General features: G+C 43.1%; 2 protein-coding genes and 1 long non-coding RNA gene across 4 annotated transcripts; all 3 read right to left on the bottom strand.

Moving 5' to 3' along the window:
* Window positions 1-16: 16 nt before the first annotated feature.
* On the bottom strand, window positions 17-6,668 carry LOC135488418 (uncharacterized). The gene is made up of 13 exons (XM_064773022.1): window positions 6,604-6,668; window positions 6,029-6,248; window positions 5,476-5,754; window positions 4,434-5,147; window positions 4,017-4,274; window positions 3,514-3,754; window positions 3,088-3,257; window positions 2,749-2,882; window positions 2,383-2,548; window positions 1,833-2,156; window positions 1,300-1,494; window positions 876-1,103; window positions 17-695 (listed from the first exon to the last, which is right to left on the bottom strand). Exons 2-13 carry the CDS (start codon window positions 6,201-6,203, stop codon window positions 298-300), a joined length of 3,282 nt encoding a protein of 1,093 aa, XP_064629092.1. The 5' UTR covers window positions 6,204-6,248; window positions 6,604-6,668; the 3' UTR covers window positions 17-297.
* A 521-nt stretch (window positions 6,669-7,189) lies between these two features.
* Window positions 7,190-11,855, bottom strand: LOC135487766 (uncharacterized). The gene is made up of 2 exons (XR_010446886.1): window positions 11,824-11,855; window positions 7,190-11,227 (listed from the first exon to the last, which is right to left on the bottom strand). It is a non-coding gene; the product is annotated as an uncharacterized LOC135487766 (long non-coding RNA).
* A 94-nt stretch (window positions 11,856-11,949) lies between these two features.
* LOC135487765 (sodium-coupled monocarboxylate transporter 1-like) lies at window positions 11,950-24,889 on the bottom strand. 2 transcript variants are annotated; one of them, XM_064771838.1, is made up of 14 exons: window positions 24,345-24,889; window positions 22,587-22,652; window positions 22,010-22,061; window positions 20,197-20,264; window positions 19,396-19,550; window positions 18,974-19,114; window positions 18,625-18,754; window positions 18,137-18,353; window positions 17,686-17,843; window positions 17,273-17,514; window positions 16,910-17,010; window positions 16,473-16,549; window positions 14,295-14,384; window positions 11,950-13,804 (listed from the first exon to the last, which is right to left on the bottom strand). In XM_064771838.1, the coding sequence occupies exons 1-14, from the start codon at window positions 24,690-24,692 to the stop codon at window positions 13,619-13,621; spliced, it is 2,031 nt and encodes a 676-aa protein (XP_064627908.1). In that variant the 5' UTR covers window positions 24,693-24,889; the 3' UTR covers window positions 11,950-13,618. The 2 variants fall into 2 exon arrangements, with proteins under 2 accessions (XP_064627908.1, XP_064627909.1); XM_064771839.1 differs by lacking the exon at window positions 14,295-14,384 and having other exon boundaries at window positions 11,952-13,804.
* Between the last annotated feature and the right edge of the window lie 344 nt (window positions 24,890-25,233).

Below are 25,233 nucleotides of genomic sequence, written 5' to 3'. Positions count from 1 at the left end.
TTCAAAATTGATATAATTTTATTCCACATTCACATCAATGAAATCACAGCATCAGCACCACTCTCATTCGAAGAATCCTGGCACCAGTTTTACATGTAAATCAGAAAAATAGTTTGGAGACTGAAGTGTTCTTACATCCTGCCTCAGTATAAAGTCAAGGATCACCAAACTATTGGCATTGACAATGAACCACTAACCAGATAGGCCAGATTCAGTTCACTTTCCTCACTCAAACCATTGTTCCAAATGAGTCTATTGTCTGTCGTTTGTATAATAGCAACATATTATAGTATTTTGTTAGATGATTGAAAGATTATCCAGCGCAGACTTGAAGCACTTTAGGCATGCCTCCTGACTAGCCAGCAGCTTAAGGTCAATATCCTTGTGATGTGACTCCACATCCAGATCCTGGGGCAAATATTCAAAATGGACGCCACTCAGTACTGCTACGCCTGCACCAACTTTACATTTCACAACAGCAGCGGGATTCTTAGGGACGGAGGCATATGTGGCAATGACTTCTATGTCATTGCCATTGTTGTCTCTCCTGGCTGGCAGGACAAATGCACCTCCACCATTGAAATACATATGGAGTGTTTTCTCATTGCTTGGCGACATCCAAGTGATTTCTGCCGCATGGGCGCCTTCTTCGCTGTTATACATGAAGCCGGGAAATACAGGACCAGTACATTTGCCTGGAAAACAAAAGGTTGCAATGCTACACACACTTTGCTGAAGTCACTAATGCGAAAAGACTTGTACCTCTCATGTCTGCCAAAACTGGGATGGCCATTATTAATAATAGAGACAATTGATGCTTGCTACAATGGGATCAGCACATACCAGAAACAAAGAAACAAACCATTGAAACATACCTGGGAAGAAACCAAGATCTCGTGGACCACAGACCTCCAACTCTCCACCTCGGTCAAACTCAATCACTGCGCAGCCAAAGTATCCCCCGGCACAGATGCCGAGGTAGCGTCCTCCGTCCTCTACGTACTTCCTGACCACAGCGAGACCTGTCTCTCCCAGTGAGTCGATGTACCCACGATCAAATCCTCCTCCAAAGGCAATCAGAGCAGCATTTTCTGTCCAAGAGCCTAGAAAATAAGGAAGTGACAAGTGAAGGGACAGCAAGCAGGCTGGATAGACAACGGGGAATAGGACATCCAAAAGTCGCATAGTGAGACAATGGAACAACCAACAGTGGTGTGGTGAGACAAGGATAAAAGGGTTTAAAAACAAATTTGTAATCTCTTTTGAATCAGTCTTGAAGTGTGAAAGTTGATGAGATACCTTTGATAAGTTCATCTGGGCTGATCTTCTGGACCGAATACTTGGAGGTGTCCACCAACATCTTCAGGCTGGTGAAGAGCATATGTAGACTCTGTTTACTGCATCCAAGTCCATTGTAAACATAGATAATAGACATTGGCAACGGGCGCACGGACAGGCTGAGATCAGAGAGGTGTTTGGTCTGCCCATCTTCATCTGGAGATAAGACACGTAGATTACTGAGCAGCAACCAGGTTGTGGCTGATTCTGGTTTACCTCTTGGTGTCCCCAAGAAGTTATGAATAATCTTAATTTTGACATGACCATTTGCTGGAATGCCACAAATCAATATACTGGTACTGATTGTCTGATGGTATGACTGTGCCATGACTATCTTTACTTACTTACTTAGGACCCTTCGTGCCCTAGGTGGCACATGGGGCGTTCCCCAGGTTATATGACTATCTTAGTTTGTGTTAAGTATACATGTTACTTAATTGATCTCAAAGTCACACTGTAAAGGATGTGCTTGCTCTACTGGTCTGCGACTGTACCTGTGATCTTGAGTGTTCCATCATTCTCCACAGTCTTGAAAACTCCTTGATAAGCGGTGCCATCTTTTGGTATAATCTGCACACAGGAACCAGGCGACCATAAATGCAGGCTGTGGAGTGTTTCCAGTATGTCCTCCATGTCAAGGTCACATTGCTGCTCAAGGTGATTACAGATGTTGGCCAAGATTACCTCTCTAGATGCCTTGTGACCAAGTTCATCTGAAACACTGGTGGCATTCTCACGCAGGTTCTTGTTGAGACGAGGACTGTCATTCACGTTGATGCCACATCCAACCAATATTGCTGTAGAACCTGACGCCTCATCTGAAATCATGAAGAATACAAGCTCAGCTAAATTAGGTCCATGTTATCACCGAGACAGGCTGCCCCTCAAAACACCACTGAGCTTGCAATATGAGCCATTCAATACACTTTTGGCGATAAGCAAAATGCTAGACACTCGCTAGCTGGTATTCATCTCTCACCAGGACCTAAAATCATGCTGGCTTTTCGCCGTCTCCTTAAAGATCATAACTAAAGCCCTTCTCACCTTTTATAGCCGCATTCCTGTAGACTTCCACTAAAATCCCCGCGACCTTGTGACCTCTGACCCAGATATCATTCGGCCACTTCACAACAGCATCTGTCACCCCAGCTTGTCTTACAGCATTGCACACAGCGACAGCAGTGGCAAACTGGACTTTCTTAATGTGGTTCTGGAGAAGAAGAATAACGGTTCAGGGTTTTGACTGCAAGTGATGGTTCAAAAGTGAGCTCAAACACATCAAGCTAGATTGATGACTAGATTGTCCTTAATGAAAGATGACCAACACCAATACTGTTGACTGCAGGAGGCAGAAACTGAAACCAGATGACCCTCAAGTGATAGAGCAAGCAGAAAGACAGACCACCATACCTCTCGATCAGGCCGAATCCTCAACACGATTGTGACATAGATATTGCCCCTTGGTGGCGATGACCATTCCTTCCCCTGGCGCCCTCTTCCTGCTGTCATCATCTCTGTGAGACACATTGTGCCGTGGATGCAACCTTGAAAGACAACCTGGATTATCTTAGGATGAATAGTCACGCTCGCAGAAAAAGACCCGTCTTCACTTCTTTAGATATTCATTTTGGAAAATGATTTCAACTGTGATTATGAGTAGATGCATAGCTGCAAGGAATCTCAGTTTTAGAACTGTCGAAAGACTGTGATGGGTCAGAAAGCCAGAGACCATGATTACACTGTTGATACCTTTCTCTGAGAGTTGCCTCGCATCATCCATGGTTGAGCCAGTCTTCTCCGAATAAAAGAGGCATCGTCCAATATACCTTGTCTTCAGTGCACCGTGGAACACAGGCAGTTCAAAGGGAGCAGCATCCTTCTGAATGTCCCAGACTGACAAGGAGTTTGTTAAAGGCCCCCTGAGCAAAACAAGGCAATGGATTGTCAATGTGATTGTTAGCAGGAATCAGGGCACTTAGTGGATATATCAGATTTTGGCTTGGGCTACCCTCTCATAATTTTAAATGTTGAACATGTGACTGGTCGTCTGCCTTTGGAGTTCTCTGGTACGATCACAGACTGTACAATATGTCACCTCTCTCAAGTGACACAGGCTGGGTAAATTCCAGCCCAGCAAAGTTCAGCTTCCAATTGATAAAGAAAACGAGAACTTACTCGGGATTGACAAGCTGAGAAGCTGAGGTCTTCGGTGTGATGTCTGCAGGTGTTGTCACTTGTTCCGACTCTGTTGCTGAATCTGGCCCACTCAATTTCCTTGGCGTGATCTCATACACCGGGATTCCATGACTATTTTCCTTGATCCTACTCACTCTACCACTACAGGGTGCCTTGACTGATATCAGGGTCTTCACTGACTCCACCTGGGCGAGTATCTCACCCTCCTTCACACTTGCACCTAAATGAATGCATTCAAATATACGTAATTCTCAAGCAAGCACAGTGATATCAAATGTCTGTCTGCCGGCTGGCTACTTCCTTCCTTGGGCCGTTTACTTTCATTGATAAATACAGTGATTCTTTGTCCTGGATATCATCACAGACTAATATAATGAAATGCCATGACCCCAAAGGAAAGACGTCATGACGGTTTCGTGTGATGCCCGTTCAGTTTGACTGGTAACGAAGATGGTGTGTGAGAAGGCAAAAGTAAAACTCACCAACTGGGACATTCTTGGGCAATGACTTCCTCCAAGCCTCTCCATACGGCAGAGTTGAAAACCCAGCAAGATAGAAGAACCGAGACAAAGCCAATGAGGCTGTATTCAAGTCCTTCCCGACCAACCTCTTCATGGAGAGCATCCGTTCTAGCTCATAGCGACTCTGTTCCTGGATGATATAGATATCAGCTTTACGGGTCGCGTTGAACTCACTCATGAGAGAATACAAACATCCCACACTAGACCTTTCATGAAGGGCTGGAAAATAATGGACAATCTATTTGGTAGGTATGTGTATGTTTAGTGCTAACTTTGATACAGATCAGGAAGTCTTGGCCAACTTCACCCAAAATGGTATTTAGATATGAAATCATGCGAAGGATGTACTCCTTCTTTAACAGTACAGCCTCTACTTACACTTATTGGTCCATTCTGAGATATGATTGAGGAATATCTTTGTGTCCTCCAGTCCCGAGTTGAGCCCTTGTCCAAGGAAGGGCAACATGGCATGCGCAGCATCCCCTACAAGGACAACTCCGTCTCTGACAAGGTTGGGGTTGATCAATGTTTGCAGGCTACCAATTCTATAGCTATCACGCTCAATCTCACCAGCAGGTAAAGAAGTAAGACAGGGTCCAAGTTGAGGGAACTCTCGAACAACTTCAACGATTAGTTCCTGGCAACTCAAAGACTTCATTTTCTCTGTCGGTCCATAAACACCGACAGTCATGCTTCCGTCAGAAGATGGCAAGCCAAGAACAATCATCTGTTCATTGGACCAAATATGAAATGTGTCCATTTCAAGACCTTTCTTCAGTGATTCATCAGGCACAGAGAGCTCTCGATAACCAAATGGACTGTTCTCTAAAATCTGTGTGTCCCTGTGTTCATTTAACAGACTCTCAACACTAATATTCTTGTCATATTCGGTGACTTGCTGATCTGGTGTGACGAAACGTGCCACTTGGGAATGCACACCGTCAGCACCAACCACAATCACTGCCATCATGGAAATCTTGCGATCATCCTGAGATACAAAATTGACCCTATAAAGGTTTATCTTGTCAGAGCGATCAGCTTCTGGTATTAGCTCCAACGACCTGTATTCATGTTCAAAATGGAACTGGACACCTGAAATTAACCAAAAAGACATATGTGACCAGCTCTGGCAACAGAAGGGATTTGAGGTCAATGACAGATATACGTACGAGTTACAGGCCAATTGTGCACAAAATTACCTTTGAAATCATATATATCACACCGGACTTCAGAACACATCGTTTATTGTTCAACTAGGAAAGTAAGATCAGTCTGAAAACAAGTAATGTTGATGAAATCCAGGCCTTGACTTTAATGATGACAGGTTGTCCTATTGAAACCTGGTTGTGACATTGTCCTGTCATCATGCAACTGTCATATTCATTCTTAACTGTTACATGTCACAGTATTACAGACCCACCTGCTTTCTCACAAGAATCAACTAAGACATAGTATAGCTCATTCCGACGAACGGAATTGATGGATGGCAGTGATGATCCATCAACTGAACGACCACAGCCCAAGGACTCTAGGGAAATGCCTCCAGGAATGCAATCTCTGTAAGGAAGACGCCGAGAGCTATCCTGGCTGTGAAGCTTGAAGTGAGTCATTGGGACAGCCTGGATGGTTGGTCTGTCTTCCACAGGATCTGACAAGGGACCAGCAACATCAATATCACAGGATCGCACACATTCTACACCTGTTTTTGAAAAAATGTATCAAACCATAAAATAGAATAACATACACCTGTTTTTGAAAAAATGTATCAAACCATAAAATAGATTAACATAAAATGCGGAGAATTAGGTTCAAGTTCTGATAATCGAATTTGGCGCCATGCATAGTTCTTTATTATCAGTTCAAGTGGAGACATTTCACGTTGAAGCTTTAGATCTACTTGAGGAAGACCAACTGCTGCCCCGATGTACTGTTTAGAGACAAATTGTGTTTTGTATTGTTTTCAAATAACATACCCCGCTTGCATAATGTTATGTTGATGTTACGTCCCTTCTCTTGGGAGATATTTCGTGGTCGCTTCTCAAACACATGAACATCGTTGAAGGCTCCAGTCTTGAGCAGTGCAAGAGCAGCATAACATCCAGCGGGGCCCGCTCCTACCACCACCGCTCTGTATGAGATGGCAGTCATGGTCGCATTGAGTCATTAATCTCAATGCAATGAATATCTACCAATCTGGAAAAAGTAATTACAGTAGAACCTCTCTATTAAGGACATCCTCGGGACTGACTAGTGCTGTCCTTGATAGAGAGGTGTCCTGATTAGAGAGGTCGGACCAAAACCAGTGTCCTTTATAGAGAGGGTGTCCTTAGTAGAGAGGTGTCCGCTAAGGGAGGTTCTACCGTACACGTGTACATGTCAGCTCCACTAAAATGGCCTGCACAACTGTTTATAGAGAGGTGACTATGCATCTGATCCAATATGCTGTCCCTTCTAAAGCGATTGAGACATTCTGTATATAGATTACAATGATTTCATACCAAGTGCTTATCAGATTATTGGCAAAAACGAGAGAAATTGACTTGTTCACCTTATTCTATCACAACTGCAATGACTGCACAAAAGTCACAATCTGGCATGTCTGGGGGATTCCCCACTTCCTCGTTTGAGTATGGTGTCCTGTTAGGAGGCAGACAAATTTTAAAGACCTTACTGACCTGAAAGAGCTTTTAGTTCTTAGAACCATATATACCAAGCCAACAGGTCTTTTCATTGCGTCCACAGCCGATTCTTAGAGTGCCCGTTTCAAAAGTGGCATTCCCTGCATTGATTTGCCTCAACTACCGACAATTGTGTCCAAGCAAATTCCCAGAGGGCTGGTTTCAAAAGTGACATAGGCCTACCATTTAAACACCTCAACTGCATGTCATTGTGTCCGTCGCAGTTTCTCCACATTCCTTGGCCTTATGCTTGGCAGACTGTGTCCGGGATCTGTTGCCTAATACTTGGCTATGTGATTTTGGATGGGGCCCAACTAGAGTGACAGTCAATCAAGAAGCTGGTCTTGGACAGTTCTGATGAACTCTAGTAGTACATCCACACTCATGTCAGAGGGACAACTTGCACCAAGACATTGAGGTGTTTACTGGTCAGAAAAAAAGAACACAAGACTGAGATACTAAAGTCTACATAAATATGTATTCTCTAAACGACAAAACTGGTGCACAATTTACAAAAATGCTTCAATAGAAATCAAAATAAATAACCTGTTGCCAATTGTTTGGCATATATTTCTCCAACAACTGTAAACCGCAACATTTTTGCATCATTTCATTTTTTCGCAATTTGCACAAATTTCTGTATTTTAGTTTACAGATTTTGAAGTTTCCTAGATTTTTCCACCAAAAAATTGACTTTTTTCTACAGATCAGAGAACAATATTTGCAAAATCTGTGAAAATAAAACACCTGCAAAAATTTAGCCATTTACTGTATAAACGGGTATTTGAAAATCTACTCACAAGTGAACTGAACACAGTGCTCGGCAAATAAAAAGCAAAGTAAAAAAAAAACACTACAAAGACTTTTACCTCCATTTTTATACAGGAATATATTATTCAAAACACTTCTGCCAATATATCTTATATCTCAATTGAATATATTAATTCAAATAAAGTCCATTTACACTTTTCAGCCATCTACTCGGTAGATTGATGTCAACATTTTTCAGCTACAGAGAATGAACGTAGCTATACAGGGCCTAGCTACCACTCAACTGATACAAATTACAACTTGGCTACCCATACTATCATCAATGACTTTGAATGACAGGAGATTTTTCCCATTTCAATGATTCCACTTGACCTCACTTTTCATTGTAGCACCGACTTCAAATCAATACAAAACAGCAGAAAATGACGACATTTTGATTGTCATGGCAACAATATGTTAATATATTTGCTTTCACATGGTCATAATGAACAACTTCTGTGATCTCTCACTGATGTCAAAAGACAAGTTGCAAAATTCTCATAGCAGAAGGCAGCATAAGACTTTCAATAACTGTTGTAAAGGTGTCGAGTTGATTCTTATGTCTTCCATATCATGCAGTAACTGCCATGATTCAAATACTGGAGGTATTATATTGTTTATATTACACACTTCGGAAGGACGGTATAGCATAAAAGGACTCGCGTTGGTCAAATACCACATAGAGACCTTAACCTCAGCCCATTAGCTCCCCACAGAAGCATTATAGCCCCGAGGATATCAGGACCCTGACCTGAGAACTAACAATCGAGGTGGCTATGTCGTACATGTACTTATGGAGGACGTGGTCCACGAGTATTTTGGAGAGGTTTGTGTACGTGTAAACATTTCTCTTTAAAATGTCTCAGAATTGTTGTTTTTATAGTCTGGATACAAATATACATATACAGACAAAAATTATCTAGTTTTGATAAAGATCAGATCAGGAGGTCTACACAGACAAACATGTATGCATAACAAGCAGAAAAGGCTGTCAACAATGTACAAAATAATAACAAGAGGCCCAAGGGCCTGGCGCTCAGCTGAGTTGTTGCTGCGTTGTTCGTATATATTACATTACTCGTCAAACTCTACTAAACTAAGGACTCAAAGCCTAAGGATAATAGCTTCTGGATGTGTAACAGTGAATTGCGGTAGACTGGCGCAATCTACTTCAAGCAAGCACCACCCTTGCAATGTGTGCGCAAACAGATAACCTAACCTATATTGGACCATCAATTCTACACACAGCAACATGATTCATCCTCAGCTGTTACCATGATGATGATGATGATGATCCTTTTCGCAAATTGGTCGTCTTCTGTCTTTCTTCCATACTTCAGTGCCACCGGATGTAGTCTGCCCTTGTGGAGGGATCCTTTTAGCACCGGGACACAAGAATCCATGCGAATTGAATCACATGGAGAGACTAGCCCAATCACCCGCTTTTGGCTGGGTAGAAATGGGTAAATCTCGCAGACTGGACCTTAAACTCTACTGCCGACGTGTGAGGCCGGTCTGACAGATGAGTAAGTGGGGTCCACCTAATGCAGAAGGCACCAGTTTCCCTAACTAAAAGGGTAACATTATTGCCTAAAGGCCTGTGTACACTAGTAAAATATTAGCAACATTTTTACATTTCCAGTTGCAACAAATGTTGCAAAAATGTTGCGTAGTGTGTACAGAGCAAAACGCGTCTTACAACATGTTGTAAAATTGTTGCAAATTAAATGCAATGCAATTCTTTGTTGCATGTTGTAAAAATGTTGCAAACTCTTCAGCCAATCAGAAATAGGATTTGCGTCATGTGATCTACCGGAGTTCATGTGACTTGAACAAGAAGCAGGTATAGCAACTCTCAAGTGAGTGTCTTGCTTCGTAGGGTGATGAAACCTTTTCTAGAAGTTTTTGTATGACGGCTTGTCAGTCAGCCGCAACTCCTTTAGGCTGCGTATCCATAGGCTGTTCCGTGCCCTGCACAACATTCCCTTTTTACCGCCTGGCGCGCCACACGGACAATGAACCTTCGTTGGTGTTATTGATCGTTCCCATAGGTTATGCCGTGTCACATTGCGGGCATATATGCACTGTGGATTGGGAATATAGGCCCATATTGGGATTGAACATGTCCATTCTTTTGCGAGGGAACAACACGGAAGCAATGTCTGAGGCGAAATTAATTCAAGAGGTTCATCAACGGGAACTACTCTGGGACCCCGAAACTGATGATTATCATAACAAGCACGAACCTGTAATTTGTTGCTTAAAAGTCAGGTTTTATATACATGTACATGTCAATTTGATGTTGCAAGTGAAAATACAAGTTACTTGTATTTTCATTTTCAATATTCATAAGAAATTGTCTTCTGAAATAATGACAGCGTGCGGATAAACGCGATTGACTGCTGCGAAATGAGGACTACAAAGGCCTACATGACCAAAAAGGAATATCCAATGGAGACGCAGGGCATAAGCCGCACTTACACCACCTGAAAATGGACCACCAATCTTGGTTCGGGAACCAATGCCGCACCATCGAAAATCCACCAAGCGCTTACACCAGCGCTGCAGCTAGTTATAAAATCCGGCTACAGATGGCGCGCAAACAATAAGCAGAACGCAGAAAGCCTTGGCAGAAAGCGCCATTTTGAAAGCGCCGCCTGGAGCCGAACCATCTAACTAGCTAATTGCCGATCCATTTGCGCGTACACCACGACAAAGCCGAGCTTTTAACAAGCCGGGCGATTTGGACCATCAAGCTTGGTGGGACAAATTCGCTCGGCAATTTGTATCGGCAATGGATTGCCGAACCAATTTGTCGCGGCAATGTGGTGGTGTAAGTGCAATTGGTCCACGAATATATCGTGGTGTAAGCGCAGCTATAGTGCCAGGTCACAAGGCTGTTACGCCATAACGCCACACTACACAAGGGCATACCCTATGGATACGCGGCCTTAACAGGCAGTGGTATGCCCCATCATCCACCCTCATTTTGATCCAGGGCCTGGTCCATATTCTCTTTGGTTATTTCGCCGCCTCTTCCATCTCTCAACAATGACAGCTAAAATTGCTGCAGAAGCACTCAAAACACATCTTCTCTCCTTGGAATCATCCATTTTCCCTCCAAAATACCTATTTCCCTTTGTTCCCACTAAAAAGTTTGCAACAATTTACCAACATGTTGTAAAAATGTTGCTAATTTGTTGCTAGTGAACACAGGGCCTTGAAGGGCTTGTTGCAAAATTGTTGTAAAAATGTTGGTAAAATGTTGGTAAAATGTTGGTAAAATGTTGGTAAAATGTTGGTAAAATGTTGGTAAAATGTTGCTAATATTTTACTAGTGTACACCCTGCTTAAGTCAAGTGAAACTCTTAACAAACCTTAGCAGAATGCCACCATTGAAATGTTGATAATAATGATAGCAAGTAAAAACTTTAAACAGATAGACTTGATTTTTTTAACCAACTGCCACATGTGGTTTTCTTTATTTAGTAAATTTTGAGGTAAGTATTACAGAATGAAATACTTGAATACTAGAATTGCCTGGCTCTTCTGATGATTGCACTGGTGAACACCGAAGTCGATGGGATGTGCAAAGTCATAGCTCGATCCTCTCTCTTTAGTCTTGGTCATCTTTGAGATGTGGTCACCAAATATGTTCAAATGCAGCTGCAGATCATTCCTGTCCTGCAAAACATGATGAGGAGATAACATTTTAATTTTGATAGAATAGGTAAGCTAGCCAAGTTTTATATCAAAATACAAGGCCAACAACAACTGATAAGGCGCTAGGGCCGAATGATCAAGGAAGTTCATTGATATGATTGGGAATACATTGTGATAAGAGTGATGAATCGGCCCCGTTTGAAGCATTGTGCTATGTAGTGTGCAAGTGTCAGTGTGTATCAGCTATCGCATTTATTGTTTGTTGACATTTCAAATCGCTGGAGTCGATCCTCAATTACACTGTTTATGTACATTGGCAACCTTACCCGATGATATCAGAACGATGTTTATTATTGTCTTGTTTATTCACATTAGTTCTGCTATGTGACAAGAGTTATTTGTTGAGAAATCCATGATTTAAAGCCGGACTTTGACATCGTTTCTCAGACCAACCAAGCTGCATTTCGCAGATCGTTTTTCAACGATCGTCGACGAACTATTTCAAATTAATCACATCCAATTAAACAATCCAAGCCTTCCCTAATGTCATCAACATGCAATAACACAAGCAGCCAAATATTATCGCCTATGAAATTGTGAATTTAATGAGAACTTACCTCTGAATTGACAGAACGCGATCTATTCCATACATGGTCTCCTTACGTCTGAACTGCGCAGACTCGAGACGTGACGTTCGCTGCACGTGTGATTGGACGTGGGATAACTCGCGCGAAATTTAAAATGCTCTTTTGGAGGGTGCTCACTAAATTGCGCCAGTAACACCACCTGGTGAGAAATTCATGAACTACGCCTATTGATAATGAAAGAGAAAGCTTTGCTCTATAAAATTAGATTTGATTCATGATCCCCAACTGAGAAATCAGCTGCTGGAAAAGTTTTTGGAAAATTTCGCTCGGTGCCACCTAGTGGCCAAACCGCTCATCCTGCCGGACCCACATTTGGTCTATTCAGGAGTCCTGAAGGGTCTCAACGCCTCAGAGGGAAAATCTATCGCCTATCTGCCATAGTTTTGAAACGTGCCTGTTTAACGGACAGACAGACAGACAGACAGACAGACAGACAGACAGACAGACAGACAGACAGACAGACAGACAGACGGACACTCATTCTACCATTTACTCATATGAATAGCTCAGCTTTTCAGCTGAGCTAAAAACTGCAAAAGGTGCATATAAACAGTGTACTACAAACATTACAAAAGCATTAAAAACCTGCTATCAAACTGCTCTATATAGAAGGTGTAGATGACAACGTTGTTGGTCTGACCACCAGGGCAGTGGTAGCAATGTGGAAAAGAGTCGACCTCAAGATTGGAGATTCACTACTTGGTTCCCCTTCTGGACCCAAACTGATTTCTGGGGAGACGCCCCATAAGCCCCAAGGCCCATGCATTCCAAACAAGTATAGTGGGTGTCTTATGATTGGTCATTAGGTCCCAAGTCCTGCTTGACGAAAGTGGGAAATGGCCCATACGATATCTACATGTACCATTTCTGCCCCTTGCCATTCCTGCCAATGTTCACCAAGGGCCAGCCTCTAACATGGAATGGCAACACATATAAAGCACCAAATATCACACTTATTTACAGGTGAACATTATCCAGGTGTGGTGACATCATTTTACAATAATGCAACTGCTGTGATTATGGGTTGATGTCAAAATACTGTGCCCAACAGAAGTGTTAGATGACCACATTTAGTGCACCTCTTCCCCAAGCATCTGAGGAATGACTTAGATGATTTTCTCCACTAGTATACTCCAGGTGCTATCCTGCATCCATGACAAGTTTGCTCTAAGACCCCATCTGATCTGAATCAAAATACAATGGCGGCAGAGGGTCACTCATTCACTTCAACATTTGAGCGCAGTATAGGCCTATCAAACAATACTATGAAACACAGAAAACATGAAATAGAAAATCTGATAGAAAATCCATGTTAGACATGTTGTACAACTCACCAATATCCTATTAAGGCAGCGATCTATACAGATAATTTGGATGTAAATCGACTGTAGTGATAAAACTCGGCACAAGGCTGTACCCTGCCTACAGAAGTGACACAGCACTAGTAGAAAAGACTATAATGAGATGATCATACAAAGCATGAGACTAGATTGCTCAATCAAGATGAAGACAGGTCTCTGAACATGCTTACTTCTACTCCCAATTCATGTCAAACTACAGCTTCGTAAATGAACTCATGAAGCTGAAAAGCTGGGGATCCATATGGATGTTCACAGTCTGAAACAGTCAGTAAAATCCACCCAGGTGATAAGCACTCTCCTTCGAGAAGTTGGTCAACGACCTTCGTACTCCCAGGGTGCAAGATCACAAATATTCCTCTTAATCCAAGAGCCAGCACTGAATGGAACATGGACGGTAATCCTTATCATAACGTTGTCACTTTTTCATAGAAAAATACCGTCCCATTTTCTGACCTATCGACACTGCCATTGGCGGTCACTCTCTGGCCACGTAACGAGTTCCCGTTTGAATTGATTGGTTTTCTATAGTTCTGGTTGACACAGTGTGTGGTTAGACCAATACGTGATGAACATGAAGGCGTATCCTCAAACTGAAATGACAAGAAAACATACATAAGGACCAGTGATGAACAGTAAACAGTACTTGCATACAGAGTTGACTCAGACACACCCTCAGGCAATGCAAATGTTGTGGTCTTAAAGGGAAGAGGTCTATAGGGCCTACTGTAGGCATATTGGTACTTAGGTGTGCCTGCAACTGAACCCTAACAGACGTACCCTCTATGCTTGGAGGAAAATGAGTTTTCAATCAAAGCAAGGCAACTAAATCTGCAAGAAAACATGCAAAGAATCTAGTTCATGCACTACTGGCTACTGGGATACACAGGTTCAAGCATAGTGAAGAGTTGTTAGATATTAACTGAAGAGTTAGGAAAAAATGTGTATTCAGAAGGTAGGGATAGGTTTAACAAGAGCAAGTACAGACCTCGAAGTCGGTCAGTGCATTGAATATTCTGCCATTTCTCATATTTGAATCAATTCAAACACAGAAAAAAAATGAACATGAAGTTCTTGTCTTACCAACGATGGATTCTTGGACATGTTAGTCGGGAAGCGAAACCTCCAACACTTAATGCCAGCACCAGTTACCACTAGGTCATGGAAGCTCCCCTAGAAAAGTAAGCCCCGCAGTATAGAGGACAGCACCAGGATCGCACTGGTGTGTGTGCTTGTGTTGACAGCCAGCAGGACACAGCTTTGGCAAGTATCGTACGTGTGTGAGTGTCTATGTACATGTTGTACTTGAATATGGACAGCAGTGATCATCACCAAAGCAGAGACCCAAGCAGTGTTCTATGTATTGCTGTGCATTCTTCATGACAATGAACACAAGACCCAACCAACCAACTGGAGTAGTCACATTTCATAATTGCCCATTCATGACTAGTCATTTCTCTCACCAATTGGCCTACAGATCAGAATGCAAGTTACCCATGTAAGTTTCCACTGGTGCCAAGTGTAACCTGTTCCTTTGCATGTGTAATGACAATTTACACATTGCTAACAATAATAAATTGGCCTACAGGTTAGAACACATGTTATCCATGTAAGTTTCAATAACACCCAAGTATCTGTGGTGTCTGCAGACAAGAGAAGCCAAAGCTTTTGTTGGAGACCAATTTGCCATGCGTGTTGAAAAATGCAAACCAAGTGTCAAACTCACTTCCATAATGTTGGTGAACATGACTGAGTTTGAAATGTGAACGCATAACACTGACTGGTGTGGCTGTCATGAAGGCATAACACTGACTGGTGTGGCTGTCATGAAGGCATAACACTGACTGGTGTGGCTGTCATGAAGGCATAACACTGACTGGTGTGGCTGTCATGAAGGCATAACACTGACTGGTGTGGCTGTCATGAACGCATAACACTGACTGGTGTGGCTGTCATGAAGGCATAACACTGACTGGTGTGGCTGTCATGAAGGCATAACACTGACTGGTGTGGTTGTCATGAAGGCATAACACTGACTGGTGTGGCTGTCATGAAGGCATAACACTGACTGGTGTGGCTGTCATGAAGGCATAACACTGACTGGTGTGGCTGTCATGAAGGCATAACACTGACTGGTGTGGCTGTCATGAAGGCATAACACTGACTGGTGTGGCTGTCATGAAGGCATAACACTGACTGGTGTGGCTGTCATGAAGGCATAACACTGACTGGTGTGGCTGTCATGAAGGCATAACACTGACTGGTGTGGCTGTCATGAAGGCATAACACTGACTGGTGTGGCTGTCATGAAGGCATAACACTGACTGGTGTGGCTGTCATGAAGGCATAACACTGACTGGTGTGGCTGTCATGAAGGCATAACACTGACTGGTGTGGCTGTCATGAAGGCATAACACTGACTGGTGTGGCTGTCATGAAGGCATAACACTGACTGGTGTGGCTGTCATGAAGGCATAACACTGACTGGTGTGGTTGTCATGAAGGCATAACACTGACTGGTGTGGCTGTCATGAAGGCATAACACTGACTGGTGTGGCTGTCATGAAGGCATAACACTGACTGGTGTGGCTGTCATGAAGGCACACTTTGAATGGTGCTGGTACCCATTGCTGCAGATTGCAGCGCAGTGATCTTGAAGCACGATCAAGTTTGTGCTACACGCATACCTAAACTAAAGCAAATACATTGAAAGCATTGAGAAGCCAGCAATAATCAAATCAATAGAGACATGAAAACACCAGTTCAATTCAAATAGAAAAGACAGAGAAGTCCTGTCCATAAAGAAAGAGTATGAATGAAAGTTGCCCCTTAACCAACCCACAACTTGACCACTTGATCAACAAGTTCCATCATATTGATCTCGGTCATCAAGGCTGTTACATTATAAGAAGCCTTGGCCAAAGGAAAGGCTGGAACAGGACATTCTGCAAACTCTTAGCACTAACCTACGGTGATGGAACCAGTCTAGGTGAACCCTACCTTTAGAAATTGGAGCCGAAGAGATTGTTAAGGTGGTTAGATGAGAGTTGTTAATCACTGAGGTCAGGGCCCAGTTGTTCAATCAGCGTTACAGACAAACACCAACTCAACTAAGTGTTTTCTCCTTCAGAAAATTTCATTTCCAACCAAAGCGTTATGACTTAATGTCAACGTTACAGCTAATGCCAACTGAGAAACCGGGCCCAGAAGTCAACGATGATGATGAGTGTTTCCACTAACACTTCACGCGATGATCCTTACCTCTGGTTCTTCTTCTCTCCTTCTTCCACACCACCGATGAAATAACCGCCGATCTAAAACATGGTCTTTATTACAACCTGCAATGTTAATATATCAAAGCATCAGCTAAGTAAAAGAGCTTCTGCCATTGTTGCCAAGAGAAATCACTGCATAGCAATAAATGGTAGCGCTCGCTTCATGTCATATGAAGGGCCAAAAACAGATGGTGGCTATCGGTTCCTTGTGGAACATACAATGGAGTTCTGATGAAGAGATGACACCCATATTGAACCTGTCTTGGGCAACGGCTTTCACTGTGTGATACAGCAGAGCACAATGCAGGCAAGGAGCTGGGAGCCAATGCATACTGGCTGCAACACGACGACCACATGGGGGGGAAGACCTAAGGGCTGAGCGTTGTCAGAGCCTTGAACGTCTGTCAACATGTCGCTACTCACCAGTCGCTAAGCTGACTAACGATGAGATCACCAGTGTGACTACCAGAGCAATGAGACTGTAGTACAAGTAGGAGATTTTATAGATGTCGATGAATTCAAACCTGAAAGTAGAAGAAATCAAGCGGTAAAGAACTTTCAACAACCCAAGATGTAACTTGTATATGTGAGTTCATGCATATGGTTTCCACTAATTTTCCCTTCAAATTGGAATCATGACACAAAGTATTGGCATCTTCTTGAATGAATACCACTGATGTAAATGTGCTATGTGTCAATATTCAGATCGAGCATTCCTGCACTGTCACAACCCAGTAGATGAGGAGAATATACCAGTGTCAGATGACAAAGAAATGTAACTCGTACCCTTGGTGATATCTTCTGCTATAAATACGTGCATTGGCAGTGATGGATGATGTGGTGGTGGCAGGAATGTAAGCTGCAGTGCTCAGGTTGAGCATATCGCCGTTAGTGATGATGGTGATGTCTGATTGGTTACATCCCTTGGTTGTTACGGGCAATGACGGTAATGGATGACTGTAGATGACGGCACCAATCCCCAACCAGAGAGAGATGACTGTGCTGCACAGAAGACCAGCTGTAGCACCCTGGAAAGAGAACAGTTTCACACCTATTTTAAATCACCGTAGGACTTTCCTATGATATTTATGCCACTTCATTCAGAAATATCATGACAAACTCAAACTGTACAGATTGATATCTGGCTTCTTTCTTGGATATGCAAGCAAACCTTTTTCACAGGTCACAAACATACTTACCCAAGAATTTACAAACGGTAGAAACATCCCGACGGTAAATATGGCTAAAATGGGACCGCCAAGCATCCCAAAGATACTCATGGCTATCTGGACTAGAGTGGAGGGCATCACTATCGACAGGAACGCTAGCGCGATGATCACGACACCAAGGGTAATCGCTGGAAAGAGACATGAGATTTGTTGTGTCCTGCTAACAAAGGTGTCCACTAAGGGAGGTTCCCCTTGAAACCTGGGCTCTACTCTTCAAACGCAAAGTTGTTCACCCTATACTTGAACCATGAAACTTCCTTTGGCGAACTAGTTCCTACTCAGATCATATTTGACTGTGTTAATCTTTTACCAAGGCTCTGCCGATACACAACCAAGCTTGCACTATTTCTCATGAGCAATCAAAAGTTTTCACCTCTGAATCGGTTTGATAGTGAATTCTTGGCAAAGAGTCAAAGCCTACCTAATATTTTTGAAATGATGGTAGCTGTTGTTTCATCCAAGTTTTGTCTCTTCCTGAATCTGTAGATGGGTTTGACCAAATCTTCGAGGACGACTGTCGCCAGGGAATTGAGACCAGATGAAACGGTGCTGAGTGCCGCGCTGAAAACACAGGCCATGAACAAACCAGCGATGCCGGGCAGCTTGTGGAAAATCTCAAGGACGAGATGAGGAAGAATCTGAAAGATGGCATGATTCATAACAAGTTTAGCAGCTTCCATCCATGCTGGCATCAGGCAGACCAGTCACACTTTTTCTCTAAGCCAGTAGTGAACATTACTGCAGCTGCTAGCCTGCTGTCATAATAGCAAAGTGGCTCAAAGTATAGCCAAGTTCAAACTAAACAACAGAGAGCCTAAAGCTCGTTGAAAAGCTTTTACATCAATATGATTCTCTTTACACCTGCAATGGCGAAGTACTCGTGACTTGTTTCCAGGGGGCAGCACTCACCTGATCTCCTCTGGTGACGAGGCCAGCCAGCTTGGGGTCACAGTTATGGTAATACGCGTACATCACCAGGCCTGTCACGTTCAGCATGATGAAGAAGAGGAATGTGGTGCCAAGAGCAAAGTACAGAGCTCTGCAAAGAAAAGGGAATCATCATGAAAACGTTAGGCCTTCCCTTGATCCCCGGCGAAGCAGTGTGGCTGGATGGTCTTGTGGCCCTTTCTCCTCAAGCAATTCGAGAATGTCTTTCAACATTGTTGTCGAGATCACATCTATCAGCTCCTGTTTCTAGACTGCATGTTCAATGAAGGGGGACGCCCCTCAAGAGAATTACTGAAGAAGACTGGCTTACTTTTGTGCGTCTCTGAGTTTCTTCATGGAGAGGTATCGCTGTACCATGGCTTGATTTGAGCCGTAGATGGTAAGACATGTGAAAGAGCCGCCAATGAAGAGAGTCCAGAAGGAGTGACGTTTCAACGGATCGGCATCATAGCTGAAATCATGATAACCATATTAGCATCAAGTTGTTGGAGGTTCTGGAGTGGTGATCTACCAAACTTGTGTTTTAGCCTGTGATACTGCTGACCTGCAACATGTGCATCATGCCATTTCTGGTTAGGCCGGAAACAGGAACTGCACTGATCTTATTACACCAGTGTTAGCTTGCCTCCATCATGTATTATCTGATTGTTATTGTATTTATAACTCAAAAGCGCAGTTCTTAAGTCTAAGTGTGCTAATCCAGAGAACAAACTAGCGATGTACGATACTCACTCTAATATTTTTAATCTGCTACCCTCCTTGGCCCTGGCCCACACCTTATCAGCACCACCAACAGCTATTGTACCCTGGATAATGACAGTGAGCAAGCCTGCATAGACTACAAACATCTGGAAGACATCCGTCCACATCACTGCCTTCATACCGCCCTGGTAAACCAAATGTGCATATTATGTTGAGTGAAAAATAACATTTCAGGTCCATTTACAATTGGCCGAGTGACTTCGTCTCTGGCTGACATGACTGACATGAAATCTAAGGATACTCAAAGCCACATCCAACAAATCATCATATTTGATGTAATGCCACGCGCTGTGTATTTGAAGATGTTGGGTTTGTTTGGATGTTTATTGACACCTCCCATTCTGAGATAGAACTAATTAGCTGGTTCTATGGGAGATCATGTGATGTGCTGTACATACCAGGTTACTTATTGATCAGCATGATTGGGCCTCCATCAAGACAAACACAGTATTATGAAACAACATTGATTGAACTTGATTAAGTCAGCACAGGTCATGTCAATCTCTCTGTCTCTCAAGAAATCAGCCATCTTGGACTGACATCAACCATCTTGGACTGACATCAGCCATCTTGGACTGACATCAGCCATCTTGGACTGACATCAACCATCTTGGACTGACATCAACCATCTTGGACTGACATCAACCATCTTGGACTGACATCAGCCATCTTGGACTGACATCAGCCATCTTGGACTGACATCAGCCATCTTGGACTGACATCAGCCATCTTGGACTGACATCAGCCATCTTGGATGGTAAGTTCACTTACCAGTGAAGTGTAAAATGTGCAGACAATACCAATGGAGAGTATGGAGATCCAAGTTGCGAGACCACTCACTGAAAAAAGGAGACGAACTGAATCATTTTGCCTGAAGATGAACTTTGTATTATTACTATTAGTGTATACTAACTTCCGACTTCATTGAGTTGTTTATTTGGCATTCTGCATAGTTTTTGACGTACTCTCAGGTGAATCAAGGTGCCCAAAATAGCTTCACATACGATAACATGCTATATTTTTTATGATACGCATATTTTCAAACAAACTCTTGAATCAATTGTTACGCTCGAGGATTTACAATCCGTAGGATATAAATAGACATGCCTGACGAACGTGGAGATTTCCGTTTCAAGGATACGCCTGGATGCTATAAACAGCGCTCTGAATGACGTTACCAATAGATCAATAGTGATCGAGTATTTCCCACGCAAGAACCAGGCACATATTGCAGATAAATGCATCACCACAGATACAAATGATTCGCTCAAATCACACATATCAAGAGATTGAATATTAGAAATTAGAAATAGCTTTTTCAAATACTCTTGATAAAGGCTTGTCCTCCATATCGTCACAACCTGTGACTCTGGGCTGTGTGGCTGAGCTGTCCTCAATATCGTCACAACCTGTGACTCTGGGCTGTGTGGCTGAGCTGTTCTCCATACCGTCACAACCTGTGACTCTGGGCTGTGTGGCTGAGCTGTCCTCCATACCGTCACAACCTATGATCCTGGGCTGTGTGGCTGAGCTGTCCTCCATACCGTCACAACCTGTGACTCTGGGCTGTGTGGCTGAGCTGTCCTCCATACCGTCACAACCTATGATCCTGGGCTGTGTGGCTGAGCTGTCCTCCATACCGTCACAACCTGTGACTCTGGGCTGTGTGGCTGAGCTGTCCTCCATACCGTCACAACCTATGATCCTGGGCTGTGTGGCTGAGCTGTCCTCCATACCGTCACAACCTGTGACTCTGGGCTGTGTGGCTGAGCTGTCCTCCATACCATCACAACCTATGATCCTGGGCTGTGTGGCTGAGCTGTCCTCAATACCGTCACAACCTATGACTCTGGGCTGTGTGGCTGAGCTGTCCTCAATACCGTCACAACCTATGACTCTGGGCTGTGTGGCTGAGCTGTCCTCCATACCGTCACAACCTGTGACTCTGGGCTGTGTGGCTGAGCTCCTCCATACCGTCACAACCTGTGACTCTGGGCTGTGTGGCTGAGCTGTCGTCCATACCTTCACAGCCTGTGACTCTGGGCTGTGTGGCTGAGCTGTCCTCCATACCGTCACAACCTGTGACTCTGGGCTGTGTGGCTGAGCTGTCCTCCATACCGTCACAACCTGTGACTCTGGGCTGTGTGGCTGAGCTGTCCTCCATACCGTCACAACCTGTGACTCTGGGCTGTGTGGCTGAGCTGTCCTCCATACCGTCACAACCTGTGACTCTGGGCTGTGTGGCTGAGCTGTCGTCCATACCTTCACAACATGTGACTCTGGGCTGTGTTGCTGAGCTGTCCTCCATACCGTCACAACCTGTGACTGGGCTGTGTGGCTGAGCTGTCCTCCATACCGTCACAACCTGTGACTCTGGGCTGTGTGGCTGAGCTGTCCTCCATACCGTCACAACCTATGATTCTGGGCTGTGTGGCTGAGCTGTCCTCCATACTGTCCATTTGGTTGATCAATGGCCCTACATTAGCTACTCAATGACAAGTGCAACTCAGGTGGCAATAGCTGAGACCCCCCGCAACCTTCCCAACCAACCAAGCACTTGATATATCATGGGTCTATAACTTACCTTGACTAAACGCTAATGCTGGAGCATAGATCACCACGGCCATGTACATCAGCTGCAAGAACAGGAGAATTTCATCATTCAAAAGTATGACAGACAGAAGCGATAAACAAAACTTTATAAAAATTTGTGAATGGAGCAATACAATTTGTGTAATTCAGTTCATCACTTGAAGCTTTGATGATTGAATCTTATCAAAAACTCTCTATTTTGGTATTGAGGTAAAGTAGGGTGAAGTTGAATGCCATGGGCAGGCTTCCCCTCACATGAGACATTGATTTCAAAGTCCCGTTCTCTATGCAAAGTTTATAAATAACTACCAGGTTTATAAATATAAATGCAAGATTAAAGGAAAATCCCAAACCTCGAAACTAATGACGTCAATAAAATTAACAATAGAATAAACAAGCTTAAAATAGACAAAAATCAACATCGGAAAGGGATCCTTTTATTTGAGAATCGATAAACTGATAAACGTCAGAATGATGTCATCGTCTTCCGTAACGTGAACGAAGTCCATTTTCCTCCGAGGCAGACAAAACGGAAGTGAAAGTGATGGAATGATTATAGGAATACTCACCATTTGGATGATAAATAAGATTGAGACTAATATGCGTATTAGAGCATTGAACCGCAACTCGAGGTACTGCAAGAACAAGACCAGAGTCCATGAGTGACATATATACGGTTGCTATGGTAACGGGTGAGGCACGCACTGAGGCTATTTTTGTTGCATTCAACCTTGATTAGCATCGAGCAATATGCAAATATTGATACGTAGATTGAATGCATGTGATTTATGAAAATGTCAAGCCATACAGACTGAAAGTCAACTGCAAAAACCTCGATGAAATTCCCAAATTACTTCGTAAACTTACATACCAGTCAAACCGAAGTAATAAAATGTAATGCATAAAGCCAAACACCAATGAGTCAACACATTACTGGTGTTGGGGAAAGTTTGTCAGTGAAGGGTTAACCTAAATATGTAAATGCCAAAGTACATTGTACTGAAATGTGTAGGTTGGTGCTGAGTAGGAAGCAGTAACATGGAAAGGCTTTGAAACTAATCCCGAACTTGACATTTTTAAGCTTGGCATAGACATCAATCGATACAAGGAATGTGATTACAAATACACTATTTTCAGTCAACGATGATAAAAAACAAAGTCTGTGAGCTACATTTTATGATTTTAAAAGTCTAGTCTGAAATGACGAGATTTTTTTACTAATGTAAATGATGACTCAAGTCAGCGCATTTCAAATTCTCGCACAAAATCTGATATATAAGCCCACAGCAACAGAGTAGCTGATGTGATTAGTGTCGAATTTTTGTAAGTCATCTACCCACGCCTTACAAAAGAGGCTGCATCTCTCCCTGTCAATTGGTTAAGGTTTTGTTAGATGATCAATCATACCCCATGGTCTAGTGAGTGATGCAAAAGAATGCAAGACTGCAGCCAGAAGTATTGAGTTTATAGCCTATAAACAGTCAAATTTCCATTGCAACAATAAAATCAAACATTGATTTCTGGGAAACAAAATTAGCATAAGAAATGGGATCATGTACTGAAAGAATGTCGGCCCACCTGTATGTGGGGTCATTGTCATCATGCCCACTCCTATTTTACACAAAAGACACTGTCCACTTTGATCAATTTCGAGGATGTGTAAACAGTATGCTGATGAACTAACATGAGGTCAGGTTGCAAAAGGCTACCTGCACCATTTAGTCACCTGTCACCCTTGACAGCATGGTCTAGATGGGAAAAGTGAGGTGGTCTAGATGGGAAAAGTGAGGTCATGAGGTGGTCTAGATGGGAAAAGTGAGGTGGTCTAAGGACAAGTGAACCAGATGATATAACACGAGCAAAGTGGCCTGTCCAACATTGACCAAGGACAAATCAACAGATGATATAAAACAGCAAAGTGGCCTGTCCAAGGACAAGTTAATCAGATGCTATAACATAGGCAAAGTGGCCTGTCCAAGGACAAGAACAGATGATTTAACACAAGAAAAGTTGCCTGTCCAAGGACAGGTGAATCCGATGATACAACACAAGTGAACAGATCATTATAACATCAGAAAAGTAAAGTGGTATGTCCAAGGACAAGTGAATCAGATGATATGACAATTGACATTAGACTAATGTTTTAGATTAGAAAAATAAAGTGACTTGTCCAAGGTGACAGGGGATGGCCGGTAAGGTATTTAGATGGGCAACGTCTAAAAGAAGTTCTTCTGAAAACAATAGTATTTGAACATTCATGGGTGATTGCATTTGAAAGAACAATATAGAGTGAAAAGTTTAAGCATAAGCGAATGCAATGTACTCACCTCATGACAACTCGTCAAGTTCAACTTGTGGAACATGGGCAGATAGATGTGTACGGAGACCGGGAAGGCGACGAAATAAGACAGACTCAGTAAAACGTAGATTATTCCAAATGTGTAAATCTCAGCTGGGGTCCCAAGAATCGACACAGCAGAGATGAAGCTGGCCAGGATGGAAATAGTCACAGGAAAAAAGGGCATGTTTCGACCCCCCAGAAAAAACTCTGAAGTGGTTTTCTGTCGCAGTCCCGTAAATCCATAATAAACTCCAATCGCAGCGCTCACAATTAGCACTATCACAAAAAGTATATAGTCTGCCCAGTGGAATCGAAGTATTTCTGACATTCCCATCTCTACGATGTGGTTTTAGCACATATTTTCCTCGAGAAGAGACAAATCTCCATTTCTCCATGCGTGTAGATCTGTGTGTAACACACTACTACCGGAGTTTATGCATGCTCAGGCGTTGGAGGTCAATATGGAGCGCCGATTGCGAATGTATTAAAGAAATACTGCACTCTCACAAGAGACACAGGAAGCATAGTGCAAATTTATGCACCTCTGCATCTAATCAGCCTAATAATTTTGACAGGAACCCCCCCCCCCCCCAGCTAGCGCCATCTGAGCTAAAAAATTAAAATCACCCCGTCTTTTCCCCCTAAGGGGGAAACGGGGGACGAGTTATTCCATGAACCCCAAACGCCCCAAACATGGTACTGACGACCGTTGCCGATCACAGCTTTTCTTTATTTCAACCTACTAACATTCCAAAACCCTTATACGCAGTGCAAATTCTCGCGGCATTAATCTCATGGTGTTGACCCCATACATTTCAGGTGCGTTGCAGGTCAACTGTCTATCATAGCTGCCACCAATAGGACTAACTAGTAGT

This window comes from Lineus longissimus, chromosome 5 (assembly GCF_910592395.1).
Source record: "Lineus longissimus chromosome 5, tnLinLong1.2, whole genome shotgun sequence".
Classification (NCBI taxonomy): Eukaryota; Metazoa; Nemertea; class Pilidiophora; order Heteronemertea; family Lineidae; genus Lineus; species Lineus longissimus.
Note: the sequence above shows the minus strand (reverse complement) of the source record. Positions and strands in the feature narration are given on the sequence as shown.